General features: G+C 39.5%; 1 protein-coding gene across 2 annotated transcripts in view; it reads left to right on the top strand.

The window, feature by feature from the left end:
* The window catches only part of MAGI2 (membrane associated guanylate kinase, WW and PDZ domain containing 2), a 760760-nt gene that overhangs the window by 517019 nt on the left and 231693 nt on the right, over nt 1-12048 (top strand). For both annotated transcript variants that reach the window (XM_074161622.1, XM_074161614.1), the window contains exon 6: nt 8886-8965. In XM_074161622.1, coding sequence (XP_074017723.1) covers nt 8886-8965 — 80 coding nt within the window. The remainder of the gene's footprint in view (nt 1-8885; nt 8966-12048) is intronic.

Here is a 12048-nt window from a genome sequence, read left to right as displayed (position 1 = left end):
AGTCTTTTGATTGCAGGAATAACATGTTTATCCTTACATCTTGCTTATCTGAAGAATCATGATATATTTAGCTGTTCCTGGTTGCTCCATCAGTTCACCATCAGGAAGTAGGATATATTAGTTAAGCCTGGCTACACCATTACATTTGATATCTTTATCTTTTGTATTAAAAGATACTACAAGTATTGAGGTGAAAGTACACCCTTCCACCTGTTCAAGATTACTTCCATATCCTAGAGTAATTACCCAATCTCTTATAAGCTAGCTTGGCACTTTTGAGGGTATGTTACGTCATTAAAGTATCAGTGCATAATATTTAAATTCGCCGTGTTTTGGTTGTATGGTTATTTCTGCTACTTTAATTACGCAGCAATTAAGATGAAGGATTTTTTTTCACATGCTCTTTTAATATTTACTTCTGATGGGATTCTTCTTTGGGAATCAAGCCATTTTATATCAGTATGACTTTATTGTGTAGACAATTCTGAATCATCAGGGCTCTTGTGAATATGATCCTAGATGTCCATAATTCTTTTTTCTTGTTTGTATGTTGCATTGAATTCATCAGTTTTGGTCAGCATAACAATTATCAGATCTCTAATGCTCTTTGGACTTCAACATGACATACAGTGGGACAGGCAATAGAAAAGATCTCTCTTGGTTTCTTTCTCCTGAGACTACTTCCTTGCCTCATGGCAAATTAATTAGAAATGGGGAGATGGTAGAACTGGAAAGAATATGGGGAATGCTGACTTTTTTTTCTTCTCTTGTCTTTTGATGTGATAAAGACATTCTCAGTCTGTACTAGTGGTGTATTGTCCCTTGCTCTTACTTGTTTTTATCTATGTGGACATACAGGTCAAACTGCCAGCTCAACTTCTGTTGTCTTTCCTCATTTTCTTATTTCTTCTCTTTCCCCTAAATGTCTCTGCTGCTCTGCTCTGCGGAATTCCTCTTCCAACATCTTTCCTCTGATGTTTGTACTGGTGTTACAATTTTTCTCCTTGGTATTTATTGAACTAGAAGATTCAGCTCACCTGGCTTGCCGTATACCATTAAGTATCTAGCATAAACCAGTTGCCAAGGCTCCTCCTGTGATCAATGGAGAGAGATAATTACCTCCAGAGGCTGATTCATCCTGTCCAAAGATAAGGGCAGAATTTATTTGCCGAAATGTAGGGGCTTCTACCAGTAAAGTTGCCCACAGATATCCAAGGGTACGTCTGCAGTAGTATAGAGTTTGTGTCATATAGTATAAAGTTTGTGTCAGGAGTACACTTATGAAGCAAATCTTCCAGTTTTCTCACCGCACCATGATTTGGGTCAGGTTTCAGAGTACATAAACTGGGTTCCTTTCAGATGAAACTAAAAAGAAAGTTGATCTCTAGGAGTGCACCTAATTGTCTCCAACTCATGAAACCCTGAACTCAGTCCATGAGGCCAGATTTGAGTTAAAACCAGTCTGAATTCCTTCTGATCTAAACCACGTCCTTATCTAACTTAGCAACATTAGACTGGTATCAGTGAAACACTTGGTGCTCATGACTCAGCATCCACAACTATGAGGTCTTTTCAGGTGCCATGGGCTGCATGTCTGTGAATGGTTTGTAATGCATTAGGTGAGCTCTTGCTGCATATCATCTGGTTTAAATTCAAGTGAAAGAAGCTTACAAGCTGGAGGAATGCTCAGTGTGTAAGTGAAGATAACTGAGAGATTCACTTGAAAAGTGACCTCCTGATCTGAGCCAAAGCACTATTGTAGAGGCATACTAATAGCCCAAGACATCTCCATGAACCTGGAAATATGACACAGTACTTTTCAAAACCAGGACCCTTCTGGAGTGGCAGCCAGAGCCCGCTTGAGGGATGCCATAGCACCTAGTATGTCACTAAGAGCCTGTGGTTAGGTCCCCAATCCCACTGGAAGATAGGTAAAATAAATTATTCTGTGTAGGTGCCTCTCCCTGAAGTCACATGAGATGAAGCCCAGTCTTTGTCAGAAATTAACTGCCTGAGTCAGAGTTACTTAAATGGCAGAAATTACCACAGGAGACTTTAGGCATTTATATATTCCCCCCAAAAATCTTACATAACCATTTTCTGCTCCTGTGAATGCCCAGAGGCACCACTACTGTGTTTAGACTTAATACATAAGTGCGTACCTACTGCCTAAAGCCAGCAGGATATTCACAGGATAGGCACCCCCAAACCTGTGTCTCTTAAGGACCACATACTCCAAGCACATCTAACAGACTGACAACATGAAACGCAGCACACACTAGCAGTCATAGCCGCTGCCATTCAAACCACAGCCAGAGGATGACTCCTTTTTGTATCTGTCCCTACATGTGTGCAAGAAGTTTGAGTAGCACCCGACAAAGGATGAATTGCAAAATTGCCGTTTTAATGCTCTGTTTTCCTGTCACTGTCCCCCTAGACATAAATTACTTGAAAATCATTATTGTGCTATTTGAAAAGCTCTGCAGACCTACAGGTCTTAGGCATAGAAAAAGGAGGGAGGAGTAAGCATTTTAGATGTCAGGTGGCCTACAGTGCACTTTGTTTTTCTCTGTCTCGTATTCTCCCCTTTGCTCAAGCTGTTATATTGAGGACCATCTTGAATGTAATGCATTCACAATAAAAACCCAAACAAACGGATGTGTGCTGTCCCCAAACACACTGAAGCAGCACGTTGGTAAATACTCATTTTGAAATGCCTTTCACAATAACACGCAAATTACATACCTTGCAAGAGTCACAATTTAGAATAGGTTTGCAGTGTTTTCAACAGACATTAAGGCTATTACTGTCAGTAACTACTTTCTATGTTCCCTTCAAAAATGTTTCAAGAGATTGTCTCAGGGCTTTGATAGTACAAGAAACTTTATCAGTCAAAGTGCTTTGAACTGACAGGTTGCTAACACAAATCCATTATATTCAAATCTTAGGTAAAATAATATACTGTCTAACAAATAATTATAATAAAAAGATAATACATTGTTAAATAAGAATAGCCACATTCCTAATGTTTTTTACTTCCTAAAGATATGGATGGGTATCCAGTGAGATTTCCAGAGAGGCTCTGGTCCCGATACTTAAATCCAGTGGTGAAAACAGGGAACTGGGGCATAATCAGTCTTTGTGAAGTCTTAAAAGCAAAGTTACAAAGAAAAGCTGGAGAAGATCAGGGGTTGAGTCAGGGTTTCTGGGAAGTATTCTGAGCTTTCTTTCACGCTGTTTAAACCAGCTGAATAATATTTTTTTTTGTAGATGTTTAAAATTGTCTATAATTGATACCAGGGAACTCTGATTATAATAAACTATTTCTGCTGGATGTAAATACTTGGTAAAGAGGGAGGATTTAAGTTAGTTCAGCAATAATTATTTTATTGACTTTTGTCTACAATATTAAGCTCTACTGCTTTACTGAGTGCCTTTTTTTTTTAATTATTTCTCAAATTTGCAATACATTTCAGGCCTATAAGTGGTTTCTATTTTGTATAGCAGGTAACAAATTAGGATTAATTTTAAAATGTTATGCTATTCCCATGCTCCACCTACTTGAAGCAAAACCGAAGGGATCCTTCATTGACTGTTTTCAAAGTTTCCAAAATTAGGTATTTGCTCTTGATTTTAAGACAGATTCTAAGATGTGAATAGTTGATTTGCCCATACTTATCTCTTAGCTCAGTCGTCCTAGCTAGTAATCAAGATCACTGAAACTGTGTAAGGATGGACTTTCTAAACCTACCCCTTAATGATGAGGTATGGTTATCGCTGAGTAATGAAACAGTGGCCAGTGGAAAATGCTGGTGGAGCTACAGCTGTATTTCTCACAGGATGCTTTTATTGCATCACTTCACTCTCATTCAGTCAGTGACAACTGCTCTGACTGCCTGTTTGTGCATTTATTCCACAACTGCCTGGGCTATTCATCTGCAATTCATTCATAACTAATCTGTAAATCCACAGCCCATTTTCCTTCTCATCTGTCTATAAGACTTTCCAAATGGACACAAATGGTTAGACCTAGTGGTAAGGCAGGCAAGTTATACACTGTAGATTTTTCAAGGTTTTTAGTGCTTAAGAAACATTAATGTTCATAGCATAATGTTCGCATATGTTAATGTTACTTTTGCTATTGGTGTTAATTTGGCCATTTTACTCTTCCTCCTGTTTTCTTTCCCATTGTTAAAGGTTTCCTATCAAGGCTTCTTTAAATTAGATTAAAAACTGTTTAGGTGCTAAATATTGCTTCCCTTTAGCTTTTACAGATCCCAGTCCATTTCAGAGCTGAGGAGTGTAAAGGCAGAGCCCTGGGACACAGGGGAGGTTGCATCTTTCCTGAGATGTCCCTTGCAGCTTGCCCTGGGACATTAAGCAAGCTGGCACCACCATGGTTTTGTTCTTCTTCTCATTCCCAACGTGTCCTAGCTGTGTGGGGAAGAAGCCACCTCTCTTTTTCTGTATAGTTGGCTAATCCCAATTCTAGTCCTTGCTGGAAGACAGGCAACCAGAGATTACTCTGAACAACACTGGATAGTGCTAGGGTGGCACTGGCTATCACAAGAGCAGCATCTCTCCAAAACCCACAACTTGAAGGCTGGCACAAGAGAGGTTGCAAGAGTACCCTGCCAAATAAACCTCCTGTGTACGACAGAAGTAGACATGTATAACAAACCACTGTGCTATAATGCAGGACTACTTATTTCCTTCTTTTACTGAGAGCAACACAACACTATTCATGTCTGTCCTCATCGTGGGAGTGTTTGTGTGTTGCGTACCTGGTTGCTGAGATGATCCAATCAACCAGTACTATGCAGCGCTAAAGAGGACAGCGATGGTACTGTAGAGGTGTTAAAAGACAAGTGGTGTTGATTCTGCTTTCTTTCAAGTAGAGTCTGTCTTCAGAGCAGGAACATTTTTTTTACCCACTGAAGCACCTGCCTAGAAGCGTTTAAAGTCCCATTGCAAGACGTAGCATGCGTGTTTAGTAGAGATGATAAATTGGAAAGGCAGAGAAAGGGAGCAGGCATGGAGATTGGTAAGGAGGAGAGGGATGATTTTCAAAAGGCACTTTTCTCCTTTAGTTCACAGAATCATAGACTACCAGGTTGGATGGGACCTCAAGGTTCATCTGGTCCATTCTTTCTTGGCAAAAGCACAGTCTAGACAAGACGGCCCAGGACCTTGTCCAGCTGAATCTTAAAAGAGTTCAGTGTTGGGGAGTCCATCTTCCCTGGGAAGATTATTCCAATGGCTGATTGTTATTGTGAAAATTTTTCCTCTTGTGTCCAATCGGAATCTCTCCAGGAGTAATTTATACCCATTATCCTATGTCTTTTCCATATGACTCCTTGTAAAAAGGGAGTCTCCATCTACTTTGTAGCCACGCTTTAAAAACTGGAATGTAGTAATAAGGTCTCCCTAAGCCTTCTTTTCTCAAAGCTGAACAAACTGAAATCTCTAAGCCTTTCCTCAGAAGGCAGCCTTCCCAGTCCTTTGATCATCTCGGTGGCCCTTCTCTAGACCCTCTCCAGCTTGTCCACATCTTTTTTGCATGGCAGCAACCAAAACTGAACACAGTATTCCAGGTGTGGCCTGACAAGCACGGATTTGAGTGGGATAATGACTTCTTTATCTCTGCTTGTGATGCTCCTGTTGATGCAACCCAGCATCTGGTTGTCCTTCTTTGCTGCAGCAGCACAGTGTTCACTCACACTGAGCTTGTTGTCCACCAGGACCCCCAGGTCCCTTTCCACAGAGTTGCTGCCCAGCCGGGTAGATCCCAGACTGTGTCCTGACTCCCAGATTATGTTTTCCCATGTGCAAAATCTTACACTTCATAAGGTTCTTGTTAGCCCACTCTTCCAGCCTACCCAGGTCTTCCTGCAGAGTGGCTCTCCCTTCTGAAGTGTCCACTTCCCCACTCAGTTTGGTGTCATCAGCAAACTTAATCAGAGTACACTTGATCCCATCATCCAGAAGATCTTCACTTATGAAGATACTATACAGCATTTGGCACATATCAGTCCCTGGAGGACCTCACTTGTGACTGGTTGCCACTTTGCAAAGGAGCTATTTACCACCACCCTCTGGGTGCGGGTGGTCAGCTAGTTCTCCACGCACCACAAAGACCGCTTGTCAAGTCCATAAAGCAATTTGTTATAGATCAAAGTTCTTGCAGATGACTTGCTTTTACTAAGTAGCTGAATGGGTTTGAGAGACAGGAACTAGAAGAGGAGATTGAGTGCTTCAAGAGCTGATCTAGATGAGATACCATCTTCATTCTCTGAAATTTCTCTGCAGACTGAAGGACCACTCTTCTGTTGGAAACGATGTTGACTTTAATTTGTTTATGGTTTTGTTTAGAATGGCCACAGTGCACAGAACTGGAAGACATCAGTCCTTCTGGGTTTATGGAAGACACATTTATGCTGAAGGGAAGCATAACTGTTTGCTTACTCTCGTTCTGAGTTTCAGCAAAAGCCTTGGAGGCTGTAATTCACCTAATTCACATTGTAAAATATTAATACTGGATTGGGCTGAAAGACAGCTTGGCACCTGTCTTTACAGATGCCTGAAAACTCATTTCTCAGGTCTAGTCCAGAAATGTCATAGGGGTATTTTCAGAGCTGGTGAATTGGCCTGTTCTGATGCTGTGTTGACTTGTGCAGGAAACACTGACCAGCTGACTTACAACAGAGTTGCTTCTAGTACTGACTTTGCCACCGGCTTATTTGGTGGCTGTGGATGGTCACTTGGTGACTCTGTGACCCCATGTTCCCGCCTTTAAAACAGCAGTGATGAGTTTTATTTCCTTTGTAAAACGCTTTGCAATCCACTTTATACCACAGCAAACATCACTAATAGCAGTCATATGTATATATTACCCTTTTAAAGCCACGGGAAACTGTGTATCGGACTTAGTCCCTGCAGCCAGTGGGGGTCCCTAAGCTCATTCAGGATGAGTATCTGGGAGAGAGTGGCTATTGTGTAGACATGCCCACTCTCCAGAGATGCTCCTGCAGCTTCCACAGGTGTGTCCAAGCTGGCCCTGAGCTCTGGCGCTGCTAATGGGGTACCCACGGTAGCGGGGAGCTCGGCGAGGGCTGCTGGTGCACCCAAGCAGCCCAGTAGGTGCTGGGGTGATGAGCCCACACTGAGCTCCCTACTGCTGCAGTGACCTTGTTGCCAGCATCAACCCGAGTTAATGTAAAGCTAGCTCAAATATGTCTGCACAAGCTGCAGTTAGGCTGTGACTGCAGTATAAAAATACACCCTACAGGAGACCACAAGCAGCCGGAGCTTCAGAGAAAGCATCTTAGTTACATTTGCAATCAAGCATGGGCTGCAGGCATCGTTTCAAATTTATTTTACCTTTGGCTTATCGTTCTTCCTACTCTGCAAATATAGCCCGGCTCTCCAAGTAGGGGAAGGTTTTGTTTATCCTCTTCACCTGTCATGAATGGTGTTCTAGACTAGGGCATGCTTAAAATAGGAATTTAAATGCCTCAATCTTCATTTTAGTTGCCACTTTATCTGTACACAACTCTCATCTACCTTTGTTCCCATCTACAATGTGAAGAAAGGTTTAACATTGTGACAGTAATACTGAGAAGCAGGTAGTATTGCTCTGCTTTTAGAGAAAGAGAGAAATCGAGGCAGAGGAAAAGTTATCTGCCATGGACTAAACAAGGAGTCAAGGTGAGAGAAGGAACTGGTTCTATGCATTTCTTTTTCCCTAGGGGAACCAGTGGTGTCCGGACCACATGGTCTGTATCGGTTAATCAGTAACTCACCAGCTAATACTCAATACTAATCCATGTTTTGCCAGGTCCACTGTTTTTGTACACCTTATACTGATGTTTATAAGAGAAGTCTTAAGTACATTTTAAAATGGTATAGCAAATTAATAATAAACTAAATAATTCAATACTATATAAATTGTTTGGAACAAGCATCCTCCTAGGATGTATCAGATAAATAAAACATGGGTTAGAAGTGACTCTGAATGATAGTATTGTAGGAAAGGCATCTCAAAAAATAAAAGAGTAATGATCACATCCTTTTCTGTTTTCTAGTCTTCCTTTCTTAACATATTTAAAATATTTGGATCCAAATTGTAATGCTTATGGGAAAGGTATACATTGAAAAGATCTGGTTTTAAGTCTCATTAGTTGTGCTAAGTATCAATTCATTTGGCAAAATATTCTCGCAGAAAACAGGTTGTGCCAGTTCAATGCTATTTGATGGCTGATTCCTCAAAGATCTATTCTGAGTATAGAAAGGAGCCACATGATTCATTCAGCTTGTGCATATCTATTTTATCTCGATAGAAGGATTATATATGGAGAGATAAAGGTTTGTTTAACAAAGTGTAATTAATCACTCTGTCCGGAAATGTAGACTTTGCAGGAGCATGCTGTAATTTGCATCACTTTTGCTATGCCTTGCCAGTGCTGCTGGTGAGAAATAACAAACCTGTATTTATGAAAAGGACAGGTTTAAGATGAAAATAATTCTATCCGAAAACTGTGAGAATGCTACAGAATCCTGTCGCCTGCACTCGTTCAACGGGAGAACACTGTATTTGTAATAAATTCCTTTTGCTCTGGATGAGTTCTGCATTTTCAATGAGGTTAACTTGGCAACATTCTAGTTGATTTTAATAAAAATAGCTGCTTTGAGGACAGGGAGCTGAGGTTGCCAAATTTACAGCTGCCTTGCACAATTACTCTTACACCTCCTTCAGGGCTACTTAGAACCAGTAAGCAAATTAAGTGTATCGATTGCGATTTTGTTGGACTAACCCTTTATTCTTAAGGAATAAACTTGATTCCTTTCAGTATGTGTCTGCTCAGAGTGATCTCTTTTCTTTTCAGCCATAACACAAAGACAACATCATGGCTGGATCCACGACTTGCGAAAAAGGCTAAACCTCCAGAAGAGTGCAAAGAAAATGGTAGGTTATTAAGTTTTCGTTGCTGCTCAGAGGGGATTTGCCTTTGTGTGTGTGTCTTTCTCTCAGTTCTTACAAAAATCAGGCGTTTGGGGGAATGATGAAAGGTGTTTAATTGCTGCTTTGGTTAGAAGCCATAAGTGATACCAGTTCTCAGTGTGCCATGTGTTTCTGCTTTTTATTCCCCTTTCTGATGCTATCCAAAGCTGAGGATCACAAGTGTGTTTTCTGCCTGTTGTGTGTGTGACTCCGGGACTGACCCTCTCCCTCATCTCCTACAGAGAACTTTGGTCTGCAGAACAGAATCCCTTTTCAGATTCTGAGCTTTTAATCTACAGGCGATTCAATGCATAAGGGAAACTAGCAGCACCGTGGGAATATGAATATTGTTTGATTTGTATTTAAAGGTACAGTGCTATGCTATTTAGTAGCCAATTTAAACAAAATAGTGTCTGATAAAATAGGGTGTGGGAGGGAGAAAAGAGATCAGCGTCTGTCAGAGTTCAAGACTGGATTTGGGGGGTACTGCATTGTTAATGGTTTAAAATTTAAAAGCGTAAATACTGTTGAGGATGCTTAAAGGAGCTGTAGCTGTTGTGCAGGAGAGATGGCTATATCGAGAGATTCAGAGATATGAAATAATACAGATCTTATCGAACTACCTTACATGCATTCGGTATAATTTCTATTTTTTCTCTGGTAAAGTTTCAGTCATCAAAATCATTTAATAAAGCCAAAGTAAAAATTGTATTGTGATAGATCTTTCTCTGTGGAGGGGTTTTTTCACTGTTTTATAGTTCAATGTCAGTTCAATTAGCCAGCTAAGAAGTAATGATTTGTAAATACTGCTACTTATTTTATTATTGTGAGGTACAGAGGATTAAATGCATGCATTCTATGTGCATTAATTCAAAGCATTTTTAAATATTTTAAATGTATTAATAGGCTTTCATCTGCATCTGATTTATTTTAAATTTTCCAAAATATGTTAATTTGGTTAATGTAAATACTATTAACAGAAAGAAAACTCAGTGCCGTTTTGGGCTGATAAAGAGGTCACTGAGGAGTTGCTGGCTTTATGGAATGCAGGGTCAGTGGTTTGGTAAAGAATGTTCCTGGGTTTTTTTGAAAATGGCTTCATTTTGAAAGGTTGCTATATTCCAAAAATCCCTTCCTTATTTCAGCAGTAATTCTGACGTTCTCGTCTGACATCAGAAATTATATGTCTGAATGATTTTGTGATGCTTATTCTAGCACTGACAACTCTAGTTCCCAGAGTAAATTCCACAGTGAATACAACAGAAGTGTGTTACTGAAACAAAACAAGGGCACAGGAGTTTTGCATTATAAATCTCTCTCATTACTTATATGAAGCTACTTCTTTGATTGCTCCTTAAGCAATACTAGTGGAAAAAGCAGAAGAAAAATCCATCAATATCTGTGGAGTAACATATCAGAGTCACTTGGAGTAAATGTGTGTTGCTTTTTTATTGTCATTTATTTTTTATTTTTTCTGTTAACTGTTGTACACTGAGATCACAACAAACACTGAAATATTTAAAAAAATGCCAAAGTTTCTGAAACAATTTAAAATGAAGGTCAGTGCATTAAAGAAACAATATTATTTTGTTGTTATTTGACTACTGGAATATTGAATTACTATAGTATGCTGGGTCATGTTGTTCTTTTAAGAGTTGCTTGGCTCATTAATGCAAAGTACTTGAAGTGAAGCATAAAAGACTTTAGGGAGAGATCTAGTCTTACAGAGATTGTTCTTGCAACATCCTCTCTTTTCCTAAGGTTCTTCAGTTGTTAAAAAATGTGGGTTTGGGTTTTTTTAATCCAATAGCTGCAGAAGAAAAGTTTCTTAAAAATCACTAATATGCCTTAAAATGACTGTACCTTGCCATTGAGGTGTAACACCAGGGACTTTGTTATAGCACACAGGGATTTGGAATTTTTGTTTAAATTTAATGTCAGATCAAGGATTAATTTCACATGCGTTTCAGCTGTTACTAGATAGGTGTTTTTTATGCCAAACCTCTTTTCTGTTACACTTTATGATTTATTCCAGTACAGTTTACTCAGAGATACAAAAATTTAGAAAGACATCAGTGTTTTAGATAGGAAATGATACTTACCTTGCTGCTTTATCACTATCTGCATAACTTGTGTTTTTCATTGACATTCATTTTGTCACATCCGAAGCTTGTATTGATTCTCTGAGATACATTATGATGTCCTTGTCACCTATCAGATTCTGCTATCAGTTTTTCATTCTGAACAACTCGACTTTTGTGTTCTCCTTTTATGGCAAATCCTGCCAAATCCTCCTTCTTCATTCTGCCACCAGCACAAAGTTTCCACACCAAACAACATCCAAGCAGCATATAATATTTGAGTCCAGGTGTTCTGGGATAGCAATATTAAGGGCCCCCCTCCACTCCAGGATTTTCCTCTCTTCCACTTTCATCTCTTCAATACTTCTTTGCAAAATACAATTTCTTCATTTTCTCTGGCTTCTATATCTGAAAACCCCAGTGCTTGCTCATTTCTTTTTGCAAAATCCGAACCAAACTTCCAGCACATCCCTCCTCTTGGAAAAATTTTCACATGCCTTTGCCAAGAGATTGACAAGCTCTACCAAGTCAAACTTTCTTTGCCTCCGTGCTGTGGACTCTCTTTGTTTTCCTTTAATGACACCCACTGCTCTAAACCCCTTTGTAGGTCAGGTTTTAAGGGCTGATCTTTATTTCTGTCTGTGTCATGGAACTTCTGTGTAAGTTTCAGCAAATTACCTCGACTTTTGCTCTGTCAGATGTACTTAGACAGTAGGTCTTTGAAGCAAGAATTGCCTCTTACTGTCTGTTTGTATAGTGCCTAAGTTTCGTAATAACAATAAACAGAAATAGCAGGCAATTCTTCAATAAGAACTAGAATTTTTTACACATTTCTGATTTCCTCCAGAAAATCTTGACTTTATTAAAAATAATTATGTTTTCTCTCTTGAAAATATGTATTAAATATTTGGGTTTTCTGGATTGAAATCCTTTTTTTTTTTCCCCCACATCAAAATCAGTTAGCTA

This window comes from Numenius arquata, chromosome 2, assembly GCF_964106895.1.
Source record: "Numenius arquata chromosome 2, bNumArq3.hap1.1, whole genome shotgun sequence".
Classification (NCBI taxonomy): Eukaryota; Metazoa; Chordata; class Aves; order Charadriiformes; family Scolopacidae; genus Numenius; species Numenius arquata.
This window is presented reverse-complemented; position numbering and strand designations above follow the sequence as displayed.